The sequence below is a fragment of the Anser brachyrhynchus genome (assembly GCF_964034855.1).
Source record: "Anser brachyrhynchus genome assembly, chromosome: 10".
In the NCBI taxonomy this organism is placed as follows: Eukaryota; Metazoa; Chordata; class Aves; order Anseriformes; family Anatidae; genus Anser; species Anser brachyrhynchus.
The window spans coordinates 19,794,841-19,818,189 of NC_137705.1; the positions used below are offsets into that span (position 1 = coordinate 19,794,841).

Genomic DNA, 23,349 nt, shown 5'->3' on the forward strand with positions numbered 1-23,349 from the left:
GCATGCTTCCTGGGAGATGGTCTTGCAATCAGTTTAATTAGCACTTAGAGGCTCTCTATCTGTAGGGAGAGGTTGTTCTGGTTAAAACTTCCAGAAGGGAAAATGGGTGGAAGCTGTTTGGAAGCAGCCGAGGCACCTGCCAGCAGCTCAGCAGCGCTGCCTTGCTCACTGATGCCACTCGTCCACCTTCTGCTCGCCTGCCCCTGTGGGGGCACAGTGGAAAGCAGTTTGTGGCGGGCTGGGTTTACACATGACCTCTGCAACGCCTTGTGAGGCTTTCATAGTCCTGCCAAAGTGCTTTTGCCTTTGGACAGCCATTGCTTTGCGGTAGATTCTGTTGCAAATTACATACTTGGGGTATTTATAACATGAAGGTGAATATGCTGGCGAAGTGACACTTAAAACCACAGTTACGGTTGAATAAGCTTTCTCTTGCCTGAAGTATATCCCATTAGGGACTTAGGGGATCCTTGCTAAACTCTGCTGGGAATGCTGGGAATTACCTTGTTCGTTGACAGCATCGCCGCCTGTATTTGTGCTATGGAGGCTGGCAGCGTTCCGTGGCATGTTTTCAGCAATGGTTAGCATTAAGTGCTATTATCACGGAGATACGGCACTTTGGGTGATGGACTGTCTCCTGAGCAGAGATGACGTGCGATAGTATGACTGACCAGTGAATGACATGTTGAAATCTTGACACAAAAGTTTATTGCACTTGCTGCCAGTCAGAGTCTTTACTAGCTTAATCCTGCACTGCATCATTATTGATGCATGTGTCAGACTTCCAATATGAAAGTAGAATTTCCACATCAAGTGCTAAAACAAGTTACCAAATTATGAGATATTGCACTTGTTCCCTAGAGTCATCAGCGGAACATGAGCGTACTTCAAACAGAGCAAAGTGATCATCTGAGGAAGCATTCTCATCTCACACAGATTAGGCAAAGCTTAGCTGAAAATTGAGGAGAATCCTGAGTCATTACCAGAGAAATTAGCTCCCAGCAGTACAGCCTGGCTCCCAGCGTCCAACACGTCCTGCAGATTACCCAATTAGCCTGTCTTTTGGCCACCCTGTTCCATTATCAGTCCCCAAGCAGGAGATTTAACCTTGTTTTCTAAAGGACTGCTATACTGGCTGTGTACTTCTGGGATGTTATTGTATCAGCTCTTGTAAATCCATGTTTGGATTATTAATTGGGTAAGAAGCTTCTCACAGAAAAATACCTTATTTAGGGTATATTCCCCTATAGGAAGGGTATTTTCCTTTTAATACTGACTCAATGCTACTGCAGGATGCCGTTAAAGGTTCCTAGCTTTTTTATCATTATTATCTTGTTGCACCCCTCTTTCTGTTTGTACATGGACAAGCCGGACTCTTATCCATCTGCAAAACACTGACTGTGGGTTCAGCCTGAGGCTTTGACCTCGGCAGGTACTGGGAGGCAGTGCCTTGCAACGGCAGGATGCCTCCGGCAGCTGCTGCTGACGTGCAGGCACTGTACAAAAGGCAGGGCCTGAGACTCGGCTCCACGTCCTGGTAACGTGGTCATGCCAGCCCTCCTGGTACTGCCTGTGATGGGAGGTGCGCTCCATAGTTTTCTACATCTCCAACTTGAAAATTATTACCTTAAAATGTGTGAGTGTTTATCATATTACTGAAATAAGCGACTGCAGCGTTAACTCTAAATTTTAGCCCAATTCCAGCCTGGGCAGCTGTTTTCTGCCTAATTCTATATTATGACGTGAGCATACAAACTATGATGTGAAACAACACATGAAGAACTCTGGCTACATCTAAAATTTGGTAAATTGACATAAAATCAATTTACAATTTGAGTACAATTTGACAGCAAAAAGTGTCTTCAAGAAGGAAAAATAATCTTCTCAAATCTTTCTGATCACTAGCACTTTCATTTTCCTTGATTCCTCCAACTTTTTATTTAGAAGATAATGAGAGCTTCAAGATCTAGATCCAAGGAGATCTCTAGGCTTCTTTTGAAAAGTTATCCGTAGGGATTTGAAAGTTTTCTGCAATTGCTGGGCAGTTCCAAGGGCAAACACACGTAAAAATGTTTCTTGGTGTAAAGGACTTTGCACTGAATGAATGTATAAACATCATTTTGGGTTTGGAAAGGACAAAATCAAAAACAGTTCTAAGTCACTGTTTTGTCATACCAAGTCTCGAAGCTGTTGAAGAAGCTGCAAAACATCCATGAGCTTTTCTTCCACCAGCGACAGCCTAACTCTCTCAGTCTCCAACATCTGTAGCTCCATCTTCAGCATTTCGGTCTCCTCCACCTTTTGCTGCAGTTCAGTTAGCAATGGGCCTTTCATCTGGATAATGACACAGGGCATTAAGAGCACTGGAGCTTTTCACTTTCTTGCTGAACAATTGCAAAGCTAAGTTTTCCTCTCTATCTGGTAAATGTCAGTTCCCTCCAGAAGATTATCTTGAAAAGTACATTTCTTTAATGTACTATATAAAGCAAAGAATCAATAGTTGCCAGGAAGTGCATGCTTCATGCTCGCACATAATGGCAGTTCATTCAACACTGGATACGAGCAGATGGTTCAGAAATGCTAAGTACTAGCAGCCCTATCTACTTTATTAACCCATTGCATTCCTATATTCCTCTATGGAACATAACTGATTTGTGTGTCCTCAGCAATGTTATCGTATTTTTATTTTGCAGCTCTACATATCAATCACCCGTGTATTCACTGAAACAAGAAGGTAATTAGCTAATTTCTTCTAAGGTGTTTGTTTGTTTGTTTTGTTTTTGTTTTGTTTTCAAGTTTTACAGAATGATCTGTAAGATTCTGGTTCTGCCAAATACTGGCCTGCTGGCTTGGTGAAACACTGGTTTGCAGCTAAGCACAAAAAGGCCCAGATTCAACGAGACTTGAAGACTACAGAAATTCTAGGCAGGAGTGATCTCCTCATACTTCCGAGGCTGAACTGACCTACTGGTTTTCTTAGACCTACCAGTGGAAGAATGTTAAAGATGTGAAATGTTGCTTTTGTTTCCATACTATGCTTAAGTGACATGCTGTATTAGAAAGCAGCCACACCATTTGCAAAAGTGTCTTTGCTTGTCACAGACCCAGGTCTGTTGCTGATGCATGACTACGTAGCTAAAAAGAACATGAAAAGCATCCTCTGGAAACTATATCACATATATATATATATATATAAATAAATAAATTTTGGATCTTCGTGAGCACTGACAGATTTGAGTTTTATTAATAAACTTCATTTCTCATTCTGTGCCCAGCATTCTGAAATGTTGACCTTTTTTGCAATTTCTTGTTGCAAATAGAATGTAAATATATTTATTTGTATTACACTGAAAACCAAAATTATGTCTGGTAGATGACAATTTCACTGGCTCTGTTAGGCCCTTTTTGTTGTTTTCTTTTATCTTTATTGCAATTTTAGGAATAACTACAGAGAGAGCTGAACTAGAGAACTGCAGTCCTTAGCATATGCAGTATTTAATAGATTTTATTTTTGGAAATTTGTATCCTAATGGATTTTTAATATATGGGAAGGAGTTTCGGTTCCTTAAAACAAAAAAGTCATCAGAGTGGAAAAAGAAAATAAACCTTGATCCACATTAAGCCTTCTAGAAGGTTGTTTTAGTTTCTGACAGAGCTAAAAGTATGTATTAATTCCCCCACCATATCGAAATTATCATTACATTAACTCTCCTTGAGCTTTGCTCTGTGAGGCTTTCTGGCTCCTCTGAGCTGTACAACAGCTACAGAAGCTTGGACCACTAAATCTGCTCCATCTGCCAGTGATTTCAGCACCCCTGCCTGAACACTCCTTTTAGATGGATAAGGTAACATTTTCCTGTATGTGGAGCCACCTTTGTTACCACCACCGTGGCAGCAGTCCAGCTGAGGCAAACAAATGCTCCAGAGGCTGCGTGAGGTCTGCAGAGAATTAACCATGCGGTCGCCTCTATTATACTGCAGAATGCCTCTGCATCGTAAATACCACCTGCCAGAGAGATGTACGAAACACAGGCAGTACTTCTGCTCCCCTGTACAGCTGAAGCAGTGTCAGACCAAATAACACAGAGGAAAAAAGGTCATTACTTTTATGTCTAAAATGGACTTTCCCAACATTCAGTTAGAGAGATGCTCACGGAAATTCATAACTGGTGCCCACCTATCCTGGTTGTGCACCCTGTCAGGCCCCTGTGCCCACAATGTCACACAGCTGCTGCTTTTAGCTGCTGCTTCAGTCATGTTGGCAGAGCCACCGGAATCACAAAGCTGCACAGAGCCTCCTCTGTCCTCTGCTGGATGCTCCTGAAAGGCTGCAGGCTGAGCAGCGGGTCTTCTACACACGCGTGAATAGAGGTACTAACTTTTCTCTTCAGCGTGCGTGCCACTTGAGTTCCCCATCGTTGTCTGCTGTCATGACCAGCTGCTCAGTTTTTATGAAGAGCACAGGCAATATGCTTAGCTGAGAGCACCCCTGGTGGTATCTGGCTGTAGCATTTGTTGCTGCTGCTGCCTCTTTTCCTCTTCATTTTGACTGCTCCTACAAATCCCTTTTTGTTTGTATTTCCTAGGCTATGGCTAGTAGCAAACAGCTTCCCATAGCAGCTGTACTATAATAGTCACTGTCATATGGAAGGATGCTAGCTTCTGGATACCTTTATATTTACATAAATTTATATGTATGAATATGGAAGATTTTTCTTTCTTTCTTTCTTTTTTTCTTCTCATCTGATTGTGCTTTAAGGCAGTGTCTCAGTGTAGCATTAAAGCATTCTCCCAGATGGGTTTCCTGAGATAGGTTACATCTAGCACCTGTTTGTACCTTAACATTTGCAAATAAGATAATGACGATAGTTAAGCACAACCTATTTTTAAAACATGGATAATGAGGAGGGATGGTCAGTAGTTAGGCCACAGGGCTCAGAGGAGTGGATTATGTTCTTAGCTCTGCCCAATCCCTCAGCATAGCCTGATCTGGGATCTGTGAAATGTGTCTGTGAAATGGAAATACTGCCTTGCTACATACCAGTTTTGAGAGTAAGCCAGTTGCTAATAGGCGGCTCTTTTATAACAGAGGAGGATGCCATGGGAAAAATCTGGGCTCTGGAGTAAAGTGCACAAAAACATCTAGGACAATGAATAATTAGTATCAAAATAATTAGTATAAAAGTCCCTTAAGGATGTAAGAGAAAAACACTCTATTGTGTTTTCTAAAGAAGTGAAGGAGGAGCTCATTTTAGAGTCTTGTTTACAAGCAGTGAACCTGAGAAACTTTTTCAGAACAGGAAGAAAACAGTATCAGGACTCCGGCATTAAGTGCTGAACTGTGCCGCGCAAATTGTCTTTTAAATCAATTCACCCTCAGAGGAACAGAGGGTGGCAAATGTAGCACCAGTTTGTAACAGATACTGCAGAGATGATTTGAGGAACAGCAAATCACCTGAGGAGTTCCAGTAATGTTGTCAGGCAAATTGATAGAAATTGTAATGGAGAAGAGACTTGGTGAATACATGGACGAACTTAGTGAAGAAACTATTCAATTTCTTTGAGAGCATCTATGAACATGTATGGATAATGTTAATTCAGCTGACAGAATGTATTTTGAATGTGCATAAAGCTTTTCAAAGATGCATGGCCAAAGACTCAAAAAGTGTAACTGCCACAGGACAGTAGTGCAGATCCTGCAGATCCTGGACCCACAGCTGGTTAAAAGAGGGGGGCAGAGCACAGCGTGATCGATAGACAGACAGACAGGACTGAAGGGTGAGCTTTCACAGGGAAGGGAGATAATCCTGGATTAAGACCTAGTCGTTTTCAGAAATGATTTTTAGGAAGGGTGAATGTCAAAATGTTTAAGTTTGCTGTCAATACAATTTTTGGGGGGTAATCAAAATTAGACCTGCCTGTGAAGAATTACAGCTGGATTGCACAATACTGAATAACTGGGCAATAATAGAGCAGATGAAATTCAGTGTTGCTAATGCAAAATAAGGTATGTTGGAACATTGGGACATATGACATTGGGATACAATGTCATATGTATGCAGTGATTATGACTGCAACTCAGCAAGGAGATCAGATCTAGGAGAGCTGTAATCTGCTGGAAATAGCTCCATGGTCAGCAGAGATCAAAATGATACTTGCTAGACTCTACTAGAAAAGGAACTGGGGACAAAACAGAAATTATAATTACATCATGATGAGCTTACTTTGAATTCTAAGTACATTTTCAGCTCTTCTCATTCAAAAAGAGTAATAGAGCTTGAAAAGTACATTGAAGAATAAAACAGAATAACAGAAGTAATCGTTTCTATACCAAGAGAGCTGAAGCAGAGTGACTATAAGTGAGGCACTATTTCTGGAGTAAGAGCCTGTAAAGTTTTGTCCCAAGCGAAAGAACTAAGTGGCAGTGGATGATCAGGCAACAGATTTAAAGCAAACAAAAGCAAATCCTCAAAACCCGTTCCTTTGTAACCAGTTTGTGGGAGTTCTGGCCCTGAGATACCTAAAGCATTGCTAACTAAAGAAATAGGAAACTCATGTTAAACCCATGTTAAATAGCTCCAGTGCTGGTCATTAAAGATGATACTGTCTATGCAATGTCCAGTTCAAGATGTATCTACCCATCTTTTATTGGAAACCAGGTGAGTAACACCAAGAGGAAAGTTCTCTGGACTGTTTCTCATTCCTTTTCTCTAAGTAACTGCTGCTTGTTGTCATCAAGCACGTGATATTAGGATGAACTTTTCATTTGACCCTGTATGACAGGTCATGAACTAGTTGCCTTTAATTAAGCTGAGAGTTTGTATGTGAGCTTTTATAGAAAATGATTGTCATTTCTTTGCAACACTACACTTGGCAGCATCTTGCTTTGTTTTCAGAATTTGCTCGTGTTTTCTCCATCTATTATCCCCAAGTCCTGACATCCATCTCCTCCTCTCTTCAGTAGAAAGTATTTTTAAATGTTCAGTTGTTGGAAAGCAGAACTTTCAAGACATGAAAAATTTCACAGCTGTTTTAACCCCTGGTTTTATAGTCTTAGATGAAAACAATTAGTAAATCAGTATTTGAGAGTGTTGCTTTTCACTTGCCTGCTGGGTTTGTTACTTGTTAGCTTTGTTGTTATGTCTCATCTTTCAGCACTGTGCAAGTCCAGACAGAAGTATAAAGGGTAACGTATAAAGTACATTTGTCAGGTCATCAGAGAAAGTATTCTTGGTGGTTTATTAAACCAATAGACTTATTTACAAGTTAGAGAAAGAGAGTGAATTTCTCAATCTTTCAATTTGTTTGGTGTTGATTACGAGAACAGTCAACTTTTTGAAAGGAATCACTTGCTACTTGTCTGTCTGTTTTGCAGCAACAATAAATACCAAAAGCTGCACATGCAATATAAATACTGGGTAAATAGAAGTAAGGGAGGATAAGAATAAATTTCTACCAGGCTCAAAAGGATTCATGCTTCTGATTTTAAATTCACGTTGCAGTGAGTTGGCTCTCTGCCTTATTTTGTTTCGTAGAAAGACTGGTAGCATTTAGATCTAGGGCCATCAATGGATGACGTTTGCAGTATTTAAATAGTAATATCACACAAGACTACTAGGATACTGCACTGAGACTTTTAACTACTGTAGTTTTAACCCCTGCTGAAGCAAAGATAAGCATGCTGCTAAACCTGAGAACTACTTTTTTCATTAAAAATACCTTGGTTTAATCCTGAGAACCAACCAAAGTAAACTGGATGATTTCCTCTTAAGGACTGCAAAATCGTGAGCAACTGGAGGGATTTCTCAAAGAGTTGTGTTCTCGCAGGGGCTGGAGGTCTTAGGACAGGAGGAGCATGCCATCCAGAGCTGAGGAACCAAAGTTACGTGTAACAACAAGAGTTAACATGCATGGCAGCTCTTTGGTCTGCAATGGTTCCAATCACAAACATGGCATCAGTGAATGCCCTAAGCCATTGAAATAAAGGGTGGTGTTTCAAGGGCCTGGGTTTGACTGCAGCTGGTGCACATCTCATCCTCCAAATAAACGAGGGTCCAGGCAGGAGCCACGCTGGCAATGCAGGTGTTACAGGAAAGCGTTACATGGTTTTGCTAACAAATTCATGGCACAGTGAGAAACACCAGCAACAGAAAATGGGAAGGCCAGAACAAAGATAAATGCATATGGATGTAGCTGTAGCCACTTCAAGCTGCATAAATAACTCCTTCACACTATGCTTGGCACCTGTTACCTCTTCCATGTTTGTTTCCAGTTTTTTCACTTCATGTCCCTTAAGCTCCAGCTGCTCGGTTAGCTGTGTGATTCTCTCCTCCAGCTCTGCAGGGGCAGTTTCAGAGCCATCAGCATCAGTGATCTCCAAGTATGACATCAACTTCTTCTGCAGTTTTTCATCACATCTATGTATATATGTGAAGAAAAAAAAGTTCCTATCACTCATAATGTTTATATTAAAAAATAAAACAAAACCTGCTTTCCCACCAAACTTTTGTGAGCACAGATAATAATTTGGTGTCCCAGCTGATGCTGATTAGGATTAAGTGGGGGTATTTAAGCCATTGCTTCCCACCTGCTGTAAAGGCTGGGCCTGCTGATGTTGCCAGGTAGAATTATGGCTTATATTACACAGAAGCCATGGTGCCCTCAGGTCATGAGGAAATATTCTCAAAGGGCTCAGGTAGCATTCATCTCAGAAACATACCCGCTGCCACAGCAAGGGAGCTTGGCCAGTATTTTCTTCACCTGGGCCACCTGGGATTGCTGGTCTCCTGCCCACTTCTCCTCCTCTTCATCAGAGGCAGCCTGGCCCTCCACAGAGCGGAACAGCTGGTCATCTGCTTGAGAAATCAACAGCCACTCAGCACCCAAACAGCCACCCTGATGCGCTGCAGCTGTGGTGATTCAAACCAGTGAGACCCAGAAAGCACGAGGTGAGGTTTCAAACTCCCCAGTGAAACACCACCTGTGGAAAGGGGCTTTGAATCTAGGGCAGGGTAGCCTCAGCAAAGGTAAATACTTTTTTTTTTTTTTATTTATTTTTTATTTTAAGAATCCTGAACATCTCAGCACCTTCTTGCGGGTAACGTAGAGCCGTTTTCTTTACTTTCATTTAACTTATTTAAATGCAAGGTTAAGTGTGAAGGAACAATGTATTATTAGCACAACTGTTCTTCATGTATACAATTGAATATACACTTTTCAACGGGAATAAGAAACTCCTGTACTGTGTTAGGGTTTTTTGTATAGTCATTGAACCAGCCAAATGGACATTCAGAGTTCAGGAATATGATTTTAATACTCTCTGATTCATTCACTTACTGTGCTTTGAAGGGATGCTGGTTTTAACACAGAACCGTAATATTAGACTCAGAGATATCTAGTGCTTAGTTTTACCTGTCTAGTGTAAACTGTATGTGCCAAGTAAGAGGTCATCTGGCTAATGCAGAATAATTTACATTATTCCATTGACGCAAGGACTCTTCTGCTCTAAGGAATTAATATTTATTAAATCTTACCTAAAGATTTTATAAATAAATTTGTACCTAGGCTTGTATATATAGCTTATCTAGGTTTATCCCAAACGTGCACACAGTTTTGCAGTTGTTCAATCTTGCAGTTTCATTTGCAGTTTCTTTTCTTTTCTGTGTAACTAATCCTTTTTTATTTGCATTTGATGGAACACTTCTTCACATTTTAAGATTGAAAAAACTCCCCATGGTTAATGTGTTTGAATAACTTTTGCTAAAAAGCTGTTTGAACTTGAAATATGGGTAATGTAGATTAGACATGGGATCTGTCTTTGAGCTGGCAAAAGTGCTTGATTGAATAACATATTTGTGAAAGTAGCTCAATTTTGTAAGTCTAACCGAATGGAGAACATGCTGCAAAGTAAACTATATTTGAATATCATTATTTTTTTTTCCGTTCCTGAGCAGCTGCTTGCCAGATCCATTCAATAAATACACAAAATTTAACTTTATGTCGGTACATACAGTTCTCTAGTCTGTAGTAAAGATGTATTGTTTCTTACAGTTAATTTCAGATAACTGTTTTTGTCTCCTTTGAATGAGATCTCTCAAAAATTCATTGAAGGTAAACCAGTCTTACTGAACATACTTTGCAGCTGCTCTCTACTGGTCAAGAAAACCAAAGGGAGAGAAGGTGTTTGGCTTCTAAGATGACTATTGTTAAAGCAGCTAAATGATCCACCAAAAGTTGTCATCTCTTTGAAAGCTCTAGTACCAGTAAATTGTAGTCTAGGTCATTTTAAATTAGAGCTAGTCTAGGCAAACTCTGTGACTTTAGGAGAATTTCAAAGAATGCCTCATGCAGTCCCATGAGAAATCACAAGTGAGTGGTGCTATGGCAGTGGTTAGGGTTACATGCGCAAAGCAGGTTGGATCTCTTCAGAGCTGTGAAGCAGCCAGAATGTTTCCAAAGATTGTCATTGTACAGAACATCAACTGCAAATAGTTTCTTTGGAAATGACTTTAGCTGAACTTATGAGGTTTTTATTTAAAAAATGACAACAACAAAAACTTCGTATTCTTAAGACAGGAAAAAGGTTTTGGTATGGTGAATATAAAACAAAACAACAAAAAACAGTTGTTCTAAATCTTAGCTCTAAGTGACATGTTCAGTCTTGTATGAAACAAAATTATGTGGGGAGGGAGAAGTAAAAAACTGAGATTTTTACCTTTCATTTATATCTAGGGTTTCAAGATGTATTAAGACTTATTAGCAGCTTTGGTGGACTAATATCTATATTATTTTTCTGCTGAGGATCTTACAAATCAGTGAGGAAATAAAGTATTTGGATACTAGACTTGATACCGTTCTCAGAAATCCCAGCTCCGCCAGTGGGAGATCTTCGATCTTGCTGCACAACAGATAAGCAGTATCTTCCATCTGGTGAAGCTGCTGCATCTTTCTGCTCTGGGCTGCTTCCTGAGGGAAGCTGAAATTTCACAATTTCTGATCTGGAAAAGAAAGGTAAAATAAAGTGGACTTGTAGCAAATTTGAAAGGAAAGAAAAAAAAAAATGAACATGCATGGTGTAGCATATAATAGAAATTGTTCAGGCTTGCTACAAAAGAACAGGGTCGTTTACCTTCAGTGCCTGTGAAATCAAACTGCCAAGGACTGCCTTTGGTTGTTTTTGCTGAGAATCAAAGGAAGATGGATTTTCTTCTTAGAGTTAGGTAATAAGAACTAAATGTTACTTATAGCTTTTAGTTCATCTCAAAGACATCTGGACAACATATATAGAAACAGTCTAGTCTGGCCATGTCTCTCAGAGTCTCTCTGTTTTCAGCTGTCAGTGGTGGAGTGCGTGCTTCATTTTTAACACGGACACGTTTATAGCTAGGGTAGCAAGTCTTGCATCTTGTCACACAAGAGCGGTGTTCAGATTTACAAATGTCAGGCTACTTGCCTGGTTCAACATTGAACCAAGCTTCTGTTTAGCCTAAAGAACAGTATTAAAGACTTTTTGTGGCCCCTTTACAATATTAAGCAGACTGGAATGTTAGTCACATTCTAGGACATAAGAAGAGGACCGCACTAATAGCCAGCGGTGTTGTGTTTCACAGTTTCAAACGCCACACTCATATTGACTTACTGGTTTTCATACTGCCCTTATGAGACATTAAAGTACACCTCTTATTTTACAGATGTAAAAATATAAAGCTTGTGGTCTATGTTCACAGAGAGATATAGGAAACTTGGCTCTGTTTATTTCAGTGAGACCAAGGTTTCAGAATTACTTTGTTTTCAAGACCAAATCAAGACCTTTTACCGAGACTACGTAGTTAATTCAAAAATAAAGATTAGTATTCAGTACTTCTGTCTTCTAATTCTCTGCTCAGTTATTTATAACAAAAGACATCAGGGAGATGTCTTTTAGGTGGTTTAGGTCTAAGTCTCCCGAGTACTGTTTTTACTGGAAAGTCAAAAAGAATATGTGATTGGAGTCTTGCACCTGCAAACCAGTGAGCATTGTGCTTCTGAATTACTAACAATCTCATTTGAAATTGTGTATTTTTTTTTTTCTTGAGGGGAATGTAGTATTCTGTTTCTTAAAGGAAACAGTATTCAAGATGTGGTACTCAGATTAAAAAAAGAAAGAAGATTGCGAAATACTTTGATATCAGCTATGTTAGGGATAAGTAGCGTTATTTATGGATTTAAAAAAATCTGATGAATGCAAGTCCTTAAACTTGTCAATCAAAACTATTTTTAAAGAAAGTAATTTAATTCAATGTGAAGGACAATGATTGTTCAGACTGAGGAATTGATAGTTACCTAAATGGAGAGCATTGGGGCAGTACTTGTGAGGAAATTTGAAGTAACGTGTATTGGAGGAATAATCCAGAGTGTATTTTCATGTAGTTGAGTTTTAAATGTTTTTATCCAATCAAGAAGACGACCCAGGCATCTAAGAGAGTTAAGGAACATTCTGTGTAGTAAAATGGAGACTTTTACTGTACATGAAGAAAAGTCTAACAAGTCTACTCACATAGATTCATTTTATTTTCTTAAAAAAAAAAATAAAAATCCTGTTTTGGAAAGAATGGAAATGGAATGTGAGATGACCATCATGTGAAGTACACGTGAATTTTTCTCTTCTCATTGCAGAACATTTAGTTTGGTTCAGGTTGGCTTTCCTACCTGTGCTTTCTTATAAATATACTGAAAGACAGTATTGCTATTTTAGACAAAATACAGTTTGCAATATAGGAGACAAAGGAAATGAATCCAGATGCTCCTATTTACGTTTAAAACAGTAAAAAAAAAAATACTTAATGAAACTGAGATATAATAATATAACAGTGAATTAATTTTTAGCATTCTTTTTTTCACTGTATATATGTAACTTTATTCCACAAAATGTTAGGGAAATTAGAGCTATGAAGGTTTTATAAAATCAGACACTTGTAATTAAGAAAAACCCTCACATTGGATAAATGGAAAATTGGAATATCAGTCCCCATATGTAAAATTTATATCAACTATTTTCAGAGCAAGGAATAAGCAACCTCTCAGGTATGGAGCTAAATGAGCAGGATCCAGTCCACCACAAGATTTTGTATGTGTATGCTGTGTAATGTAATGTACTTCATATTGATTATTTTTCCTTTACTTTCTTGCTTACTTTCAATAGTTACATCAGGATATTTTCCCACTTAGACCATATAATAGCATGATTATATTGTTTTCCCTGTAGGAGCCATTATGTAGTTCACAAAGAATCTACGTGCAGAAGAAAGCAAACGAAATTCAGGGGCTTTGTAGCAAATTAATCTCCCTCTGAACTCTTCCTAAGATTAGTTTTGGATTGATGAATATTGAATATTTGTTGCACTTAACTCAGAAAATATTCATCAACATAAAATGAGAGTTAAAACACTTAGGAAATTGATTCTACTCAAACAAGTTGCACAATAGCATTTTGTACAAATCTTCTAAATGCTTCCTGCCAGTAAATTCAACTACTGCTAGAAAGAGGACTTCAGATGTAGTAATAGAAGAGCTGGTGCCAAGCTAGAGATAAGTATCACTAAGAGCTTTTGTTTAATCTAACAGAGCTGCTGTCAGTCCCTGAAGAACCACACCAACATTAGTTTCCTTGGTGTTTCTGAAAGTATATGTGCACTAAGTGAATATGATCATTATTTTTTTTTTTTTAAATGTCAGTATTTCAAAAATCTCTAGGGACAGAAAGTGAGGCAAACCTTGCTTAGAAATCATCACTGCTCTTTACTCCCTCAGATAGAGCTGACTGCATGAAAATTAATGATGTATTTTGTTTACAGTTTGTGCTATTACTTAGCAACAATTGGATTTCCTGTTCAGTCAAAGGAAATAGCAGCTCCAGAATGAAGCTGGCTAGTCATTTAGCTTGCATTAATTCTGGCAGAATCATAAGGTAGCCTACAAAGCTATTTACACAGCAAGCTTGGGCATTCGAAATGGAAGCTCCTGAGATTTCTGCAGAGTTTTGCTGTGTTTCAGAGTTTTGGACGGTACTGTGGAATGTAGTATTTCCTTTAACAAGGATATCACATTTTATTTTTCTGAAATGCAGTAATTTTCTTCACTTTTAAAGAAAACTAGTTGGGTCCTGATACTCAATAGGAATTGTTTACAGTTTTTGACTACCCAGTATTTGGTGGATTGTTCTTTTAAACTTGAGCAATGGCGTAATTTACATCTGCATGGATTTTAGAGATTTCTAGAGTTAGGTTGCATAATATAGCAATATTGAGATTTCATTGAATATTAACTGTAGTTTCAAAGTTGGTTAAGGTTTTAACCCATAAAAAGACTGAGAAGAATACTCAAGTATTGTGAAAATCTTCTCTATTAACAGTGGGTAAGTGCTGTAATGTTTAATTTGATCTGTTGATGGTGGTATTAATGTCTTACACCTGACTACCTGTTTTAAATTTAGCTTGCAGTCCAAAGAACATTGAGAAGTTCAGTTTAAGAAAAAAATAAAATTTTATGTCCTTCCCATAAAATTCAGTGCACCCTGGCAGGATTTAAAATAGACTGTATCTACTTGGACAAGATTCAGAACAGGCCTAAATAGTGCTTTTACCTCTCCGCAGTTCTTATAAGGGAACTTAAAATTAGTTGATGAAGTCCAAAGCAGACACTGTGATTATTCATTCTATAGTAGTTTTCCTGAGAGGATGTCATCAGCCCTCTTTTATTGTGGGGAAATTAAAGGAGTCATTCAGATAGTGTGTTTTGTGAGGTCTTCCCACTCAATATATGATTAAAGACAGCCATATCATTCCTCTCTAGAGATATTCATCTGGGAAACTAGAGAGGGAAAAAAATAAAGGAATTTTGAGCAAGAGTTTTCAGACCCAGATGCTCCAGAACTAAGATCTTAGTTCTGGCACAGGCTCTGCCATTTGCATCTAATCACATTGTGCCTTGGTTTCTCCAACAGGAATACAGTGAAATCATAATTTGTTATGCCCTAAAAAAAAGGGCACAGGTTAAGCCTTGATTTCTAGAACCGAACATAGCGAGTACAATTATTTCAAGGTATCTGGAAATGGGACGTATTTTAAACATGCATGAAGGAACATATGGCCAGACAAGCTGGAATTCCAGAGCTCTTCTGAGCCAGATAAAAATGAAGGAAAAATGCAAGCAGCAAGATGAGTAAATATGGATGTTTTTAAAAGCAAGCAAATACACACACACAACACCAAAGAGGTTTTATGTTTGCTGAGCTACAATACTTAACGTCAAGGATCTGTTGGAAATAAATACACTGGAAATTTTTAGTTTTGGTATGCCTTGGGGGGGAGTTGTTGTTACTGCTCTCATGAAGGGGAAGCTTGCCATTCCTTTATAAGTAGAAACTAAATATGAGCTGGATCAAAGAAGCTTCTCATCTGAGACTGGGCACAGAAGAGTAAGCTGAGTAAATGTACAATAGTAGTGAATCTTTGCTGTCTATTGAAATAAAGGTTTTATATATATATATGTAAATATATAAAACAATTTCCAATGGAAATAGGATCCCACATTGACTTTGGAGAATGTTTCAAGAAGGCAGCAAATTTCTGGCTGGATTCTAACAATTTTGGTTTTGACTTAAAAGCAGATGGAAACCAACCAGAACAGAAGGTTGTTTCATGCTCCTCAGTTCTCATTGCTGGAGTACCCAGTGTTTCATCATCCCAAAGTGAGGTGGTGGAGGCATGAATGGAGGCACAGTGATGCTTTTTGGTGGTGGAGCAATGAAACACCCTGATCTCCTGATTTCTCATCATGTCCTGTAACCACTAGGTCATTTTTTCCTGTCTGGGAGCTTCTTATTGTTCAGCAAAACTTAGTGCCAAATCCAGACTCTTAATTTTGAACTGGCAGAGACTTCAGGATTTAGAGAAGAGCATAATGAAACAGGCCAACCGTCATGCTTTCACTGTCACGGTAGGTTCTTAGAAGTGGAATCTCCACTCATTCTTAACCATAGGTTTAATTCTTTTCTCATCAGTATTCATACAACATCTAACAGGTCTTCATAAATGAGAGGAATGAATAAACAGCACGTTTGCTTAGGGCAAAGATCAGAGGGGAAAGTAGTTCGGAAGATGCCTGGGAAGCATCTGTGCGCGGTGCGGTGTGGCGAGGTTTCCGTGGTGACAGGCAAGCAGCCCACATGCATTTTCAAGCCTTTGTGCTGAGAATAATAGGCAGCTCCGGAGAGGGAAAATCAAGAGTGGAGAGTTGGAAAGTACTGGACCTTAAAGTAACGTCCGTGACTAATTGGCTTTTAATTGGCACTCCTGTTATTGTTATGGAAACTTCTAACTGCAGCAAAAACCACCTGCTTCTGGGGCTAAACAAGTCTTTAACTTCCATAATTCCTGACTAATCATAAAATAACTCTGAGGAATTATTTAGCTTCGTGTTTATAGGTCTTTAACTAGTTCTTTTTACAGACTTACTTAGAGCAGATCAGGCAACTGTGTCAAGCTATGTACATGGCCCAAAGTACAGTTAGCCAAACTAAGCTATACTTCATTTTAAAAGTGTATGACTGGTCTTTTCATCTAAAATCAGGTGTGGTTTTATCTTTGTACTATTTTTACCCAAACTGTCAGAGTTAGGGAACCTGGAACGGTTTCAGTTCTGGCTCATCATCAACAGGGAATTGCAGAGCTCATGGGGTGTGCATATTTTGATTTATTTATGACTTTTCATACATCATGTGGGTTAATTCTTTTTTCACAGTGTATCTAAGTGTCTGTAGGTTTACTGAATACATCTGTCTTTGGTTGGCATTTTAAGCTGTGGATCTCTCTCCAACAGAAATCATATTGAATGAACTTTCTATGAATAGTTTAGATTTTAAAATGCTTGGTCTGTAAAGCATTAAATCTAAAATTTTACAAGTATGAATTTTTTATAAATAATAAAGATGACTAAATATCCCTGATTTGTGCTGAAATAAGAACAAAATTGTAACTTAAGAGCCTCTGTAATGATGGTTACAGTTTGGAGAGGTTTTCTGTTATCAGCTGATGACTTTAACTTTCTTGCCAAAATCACTGTCCTCTAGGAAAAATCATCTCACTGATGGCAATGTGTGTTCTCGCTGAATGTTTCCATCTTTCTGCACAGTGCATATAACCAGGCAAATCTGCCATACTAGCAGAGGGTAACAGAATTATTCCTTGCTGTCATGCAGCTCTTCCTGTGACGATTTCAAGCATTTTTTGAGACAAATCAAACTTTTGTGCAGACATAATGAAATTATTGAAAAGAAACATATCTTTTATTGTCTGTACTGTCCCATTCCAAAGAGCAGCTTCTGTAAGCTCAGACTGTTTGAGGGAAGTTGTTTTTCAGAAATCAGCTGCTCTTAGTACAGGTCTTTATTGTTCATTTGTCAGTTGCTCTCTTGTTATTCCACTACTTACAGTCTGAGATCACATTAGAAAACCGGATTTTATGGGCTGTACATGGGCGTTTCCTGACACTTTGGGTTCTCAAAGATCCAGATGTCAAGTTCTTCAGTTGCACATTGTTGTCCTATGCCATTTGAGTTGAATTTCTCCCAATCAAAACATTTCTTATGCTGATCTTTCAGGTTTCAGGTAAGAAAGAACAACAGAATTAAAGACATTCCTAAAAGGCCTCATGTCTCCCTTGTCTGGAGCAGTGACTGTTTTTAAAAACTCTGAAGTATTGAACATGTTCCAGCCTATAGCCACGAAGAAATATATAAACTTTGCCAACATTTGTGTTTACTTTAGTTTACCTTAAGCAAGATGTCATTACCAGCCAAGAATGAGATCAGGAAGATTGTCCCTTTTGCATTCCTGGTGCTCTCTCTGCTAAAGATGCTGGCACAGGGAGTGGTGGCTTTGATGAAGGGAAGACCACAGGAGCTGCATAGGCCTGATGGAGCAGTCCAAGATAAATTCAGAAGAAAAAAATCTCCCTTTCTTCCAATCTTGTACCCTTAACACCTTGCTCCCATTCTCCATATTCTCATTCGTTATCATAATGCTTCATGAGTTGTGCAGGTGCTTGTACTGCTATGAGCTGGATTCCTGAAATAAAGTGTATTAAAGTATCTCCTTCCTCTTACTTTTGGAGACAAGTTTAAAATTTGGATCAACGTCCTAAGAGCTGCGTCTTTCAGGAGATGCAAAAACACAGGGCTGTGACAGGAGTGAGCAGGCTGGGGAGAGACCTTTCAATCAGGTTTTACTGCTGAAAAATATATGCAGTTGAATTACTCCCTGAACAGGTAAAGTGATTAAGGTGAAAATAATATAAAAGTGAAATTACAACAGCTACTTCTCCATGAAGGAGACAGGACTGGTGTAGAGACAGAAAGGCACAGAAAAAGGTGCTTAAGGGTCAGGCATGCTCCCTGATAAAGTTTGGTATGGTATTCAAGTTCTTGAAGTCTCACCACTACTCTCCTATCAGTAAATGTTTTGGAGAAGCATCCACAAATTAGCTTCTCCTCCGCAACTGCAGGTCCACCTGGAGAATGATAATTTACTGTGCTGTCAGCTGTTTGGTTATCTCAGAGCAGAAATCTATGCAGAGAATTTGGAGAATCTGACCCTGGTGGTGGAAAAGTATGGTACAGATGTCAGGTAGCCCACGATGGTGCTATCTGACACATAGTCTTGTGTTTTAAGCAGATTTGTTATTTTGCTTGTGGTTTTTTTTTTCTCTTTGAAAGCTCTCAGTTTACAAGATGTCAGAAGGTTGCCTTAACCCCAGGAGCACATCCATTACATTATGATTATTTATAAAATCAGTGTCTGTTTTTCCTACGTGACCCTTGCCTCATTCAAGGCAGGGGATAAATGACTTCTGTGGATGGACAACAACTGTGAAAAGAAGGAAACTTCTGACAGGAGGTTCCTTTCTCTTCTATTGCAGAAGGTGTAAGTAGCAAGTCAGGTGAGACAGGCAGGAACAGAATGGCTAGTGCCATTGTTACAGCAACTAAATGCTCCTTTGAAGATGATTCTACTCCTGTCTCTGCTGGATACCCTGCATAATACTAGGCAAATTACTTCAGGCTTTTTACACATAATTGCTGTGATAGTGTGCACAGATAATAATTGGATCCTGATTTTTTGTATGTGAAATTTGAGACTACGGGGTGTGTAAACTGTATCTGAAACGTGGAATCACTGAAGCTATAATTTGTGTGTTTTGCTCTAAAATACTGGGTACTGTGAACATTTATGTCAGAGTGAGCACCTAAAATTACCTGAAGACTTCTATGGTAATCTTTGTCTATTATCTTATACTATGATGAGGAACTAGTCATTTGTTTTCAGGGTAGCACTTAAGGCCACTTTTATAGTAAAGATGAATTAAGCATTGAGCATGACCCACCAAAGTACAAAATGGATGCTTTTATGCATGGCTACTCACATACTCTTATACTTGTTACAAATAAATTAATAAGGAAGCTGAATTAAAACTGCATGGACAGGTTTCCTCTTGTGACTCGCAGAATACATTCCTTTCAGCTCTGAAATGCAGCTCGAGATCCAGGTCTCACTGTTTGACGTTTTCCTCAACCTTGTTTGACTTTGAATCTTAACATTCTTAATAAACTATTAGTCATTTGGGCTGCTGAATGGAAGATATATTTGATAATTAGGCTAAACAGATGAGGTAATTACGGTGCTCTTATAAATTCTGTACCTAGCAAGGAATTATATTGAGTGGTGGTAGTTCTGAGTATATATAAGATGAATATGGCTTTCTTGCTCTGTGTGAGGTATTTTATGGTTAATAGTCACTGAATTATCCAGGAGAAACATTCATCACTTTGGAATTATGTCATTCAGATATTGCTGCCCCCTTAATGAATTCTATTGTGACGAAATAAAGGAAATGATTTCCAGATGTTGTTCCACTGGAATAAAGACCTCTATTGCCACACCCTGCTAGTGAGACAGTCAGTATAAATATCTGAATTTCTAGAGCTTGGATGCACACAATGCAGGTTTAATTAAAGCTGGAAAAAATTAAGTATCACTTGTTCTTGATTGAACTATTAGAACAAAAGCTATTTGCTAAAGCCTCCCCAAAACTTGGAAATTTGAGTGAAAAACCCGGATTCAGCTTTCCAACTAGGCATGGAAATGGAGGCCATAGACCCATTACTCCATTTTTCTTATCTTGCATGCAGTTCTGAGTTTCCTTTCCTTTTGTACTGGACCAACTAATTTAGCATAACTGAAGTTTGTGTTATGCTGGCAGTGTTAGAATTACTCCCCAAACCCACAAGACTCAGTAGAGAGGGTACATGAGGACTTAGGAGTAGCAGGCTATGTGCAGGTGCATTAAGACTTCTGCAGTTGGTCCTCGCACAGAAAAGAGGGCTGGATGGTATTGCCCACTGGTGTGGATCCATCCTGCTGGCTGTCACTCCAGCACTTGAATCTGAGCCAGGCTTCATCCTTTAATAGATATTGCATCTTGTGGGTTGCCCTTCCTTAGGTCAACATCCTTCATCCATACTCTCAGCTAGGTTCATAGGACATAGGTTCTTCTGCCTAGAGTTTGCTGAAGACACTTTCCTGGCGGTACATTACAAGTCCATTTCAGAGAAGCAGTGCAAGTAAACTTACTTCTTTGGCTTATCAGAAAGTATTGGTCTGAAATGAGGCTGAGGCCCATCTGAGAACAAGTTCTCACACAAGATTTACAGTCCTCTCTGCTTCTAGTCAGGCTGATAGTCCCCTTGGTAAAACCTCTTGCTAGACACTTTTGATATCTCCTTTCAGCCCATAACAAAAAGCAGCAGAGGCATGTAAAAACAAAAGGCAGCTACATAACTGCACGTATATGAGTTGTGGGTGTATTCTGCTAAGTCTATGCTTCCTTCCTCATCTGCAAACCTTAATTTTCAGAATTCTTTTTCTCTCTATTGGTGTCCTGACTCATATTTTACAGAAAGGTTCTTGAAAGTCTACAACTAAAAATAGCAACTAAAATACCACGAACTTCTAACGCGCTGACAGATATAAGAAAGATACTTGATATAAGGCAGATAAACAAGAGCAGCAGAGCTGTGTGCTGTAGATAATTGCCTTCTGCCATTGCTTGTACAACAACAACAAAAAAAAGACCTCATATATTCCATCACGTAGACGTGCTATTTAATCCCAAAGAATCCTTCTCTTATCTCCCATGTGCTACAGTGTATGTCAGTAAAGATCAAATATCCTGTGATCCTTTTAAAGTCTGCTAGATAAAGAAAAGTGTTCTTCCTAAAGAGAGTCGGGGAGTCCTTATCAGTAAGGTGGAGATCCTACTGAATTCAGCTTTTAGAGCTTAAAACATTTCATAAAACATTGTTTTTCACTTCTGTTTGATGCATGCAAGACTGTACCACCTAATGTGGTTGAAATTGTGAACATCTGTATTTACTGGCATGTAAGTTCCTTCAGTTCTTATCTCAGAGCTGCGTAGATTTAGAGCCTCATGGGTTTGGAGAGGCAGAAAAGGAAGATGGTACACTCAACTTTGTGCTTTAAGCTGTCTGCAAGTTATTTCTGACTAATTCTTAATAAGCATTTAGGAAAACATGACGTTAATGTACATTAACAGGAGGGGCAGCAACCATCAGTGTTGTATCGAAGTCAGATACTCAAGCTCCCACGGGGAAATTACACGCAGGCCTGTGTAGTCATTTGGTCCCTGCAGGTGCCCAGGTGCTCCACAAACGGGAGCTGTCCTGCTGTGAATGCTGAGCCCAGAAGCCCAGAGAGCAAAGGGAGCAGCTGTTCTGAGACCTGAGCATGAAGTTTTGGTGCCAGCAACTTTCTGCTGTGACCGTGGGGAAGTCACAGCTTCCATGTTTCTCAGATCCTGTATCAGGAAACAAGAATAACAATTACCTCACCACGTTGTGTTTTCTATCCCACTAATGTTTTCAAAACATCCTTAGATCTTTAGAGAGGGCTATTTCTTTACTAGATACTGTTTAATTATCCAAGCTCCTTCATATTTGAGCTCTATGCCTGCTATTCTGATGCTTTTTTTGAAACAGTTTTAAGTTTCCTGAAAGCAGCATGCCCATTGATTCCTTTGAGCTTTCATGTTCGGGTAGGTGACTTGCAAAAAATAACACTGCCTTTCCAGTAATCTCCAAATAATTACTTTCCTTCCTAAATGTTTGTAAGTTATTTGCCAGTTCAGAGAGATCTGAAAGGATTGCCTATTATTCCTGCATTATTAGACACATTCTGACAACAAATATATCAGCTTCTATGTAGTCTTTCATTGGTTATATAGCTGTATAAGAAATGTGATTAGGAAACAGAAATACCAATGACAGAAATGCAACATAGCCGCTCCCTTCATGTAAGAACTGATTTCTGGCTTTGCACGTTTAGCACTCTGGCTTGGCTGCTTTATCCATGGGTGGATCTCTGCTTATCCCAGCATAACCTCAACTGATAGATGTATTTCTTTATCTGAGGAACCTCAGGCCAAGTAGGGTTGTATTGTATTTATTGTCAAGTTTACTTAAAAGTCATCTAAATTTATCTTTACATAATACCTATTCCCACAACTGCAAAGTACTTGAGCAGGTGTGTAATTTCAACCAAATATGTAGTCTCATTGACACAAAACAAACTAAAATTACAGTTTAATTTCACTGTATCAGTTGCAATCCTTATATAAATAGTTATGTTTTCATAAATGTTTTGCTAAAATTTCATTATTACCGTTTTCAAACAATTGACCTGGCCAAGTTGAGGTTAATAGTTATACAAGTATTCCTCAAGCTTTTGCTTTACAAGCTGTTTTGCAGTTTCTGTGATATGGTTATAACGCATTAATTTCCATGCTGTTCAATAACATAGTATAGGGATTCATGTGGGGCTTAGGCAATGCTTAGTACTCCTCCAGGAAAAGCTCTCTTCTATCAGTTCATCAGAAAGTCAACATAAATTACTACAAATATTTAATGGAGGAAAAAAGGTATGGTTAACTCTTTTCTGTCTCAGAAAAAAAAAAAAGTCATATATGTAAGACAGGTTAATATGAGTGTATTTCAAAATTCTAGGCTTTATGGATGACTTTCAGTAGGCAAAATATGGAATTTCAAGGTACTGTGAGCTAAAATGGTTAAACTAATAGGCTACGGAATAAGTATACATTAAATGACACTTAAGAGGTGTAACTTGGGTATGCGACAAGGCAGCAAAGATGGGTACTGAAAATGTGATTATGGTCATATTAGCATTGGTTGAATCCCTAGAAGCAGACAGTGTTGCTTGAAATGTATAGGTTATTGGCTGG

The 23,349-nt window shown here is 38.8% G+C and overlaps 2 protein-coding genes across 9 annotated transcripts in view; one reads left to right on the forward strand and one right to left on the reverse strand.

The window, feature by feature from the left end:
- The window catches only part of CFAP92 (cilia and flagella associated protein 92 (putative)), a 120,295-nt gene that overhangs the window by 20,265 nt on the left and 76,681 nt on the right, over positions 1 to 23,349 (forward strand). For 3 of the 6 annotated variants that reach the window (XR_013955782.1, XR_013955783.1, XM_080607038.1), the window contains exon 1: positions 8,936 to 9,026. The exons of 1 other annotated variant lie outside the window; for it this stretch is intronic. The gene's annotated coding sequence lies outside the window, so the exon portion shown is untranslated. Of the gene's footprint in view, positions 1 to 8,809; positions 9,027 to 9,072; positions 9,098 to 23,349 lie in introns of those variants that run through there. 2 more of the 6 variants (XM_080607040.1, XM_080607044.1) reach the window with 2 other exon arrangements.
- EFCC1 (EF-hand and coiled-coil domain containing 1) overlaps positions 1 to 23,349 on the reverse strand; it is a 55,737-nt gene that overhangs the window by 5,428 nt on the left and 26,960 nt on the right. For 2 of the 3 annotated variants that reach the window (XR_013955785.1, XM_080607053.1), the window contains exons 3-6: positions 10,852 to 10,997; positions 8,720 to 8,855; positions 8,252 to 8,417; positions 2,176 to 2,334 (exon numbers count right to left, since the gene is read on the reverse strand). Coding sequence is in view for 2 of the 3 variants with exons in the window: in XM_080607053.1 (XP_080463179.1) it covers positions 2,176 to 2,334; positions 8,252 to 8,417; positions 8,720 to 8,855; positions 10,852 to 10,997 (607 nt within the window). In the remaining variant the exon portion in view is untranslated. The remainder of the gene's footprint in view (positions 1 to 2,175; positions 2,335 to 8,251; positions 8,418 to 8,719; positions 8,856 to 10,851; positions 10,998 to 23,349) is intronic. The other variant, XM_080607054.1, reaches the window with a different exon arrangement.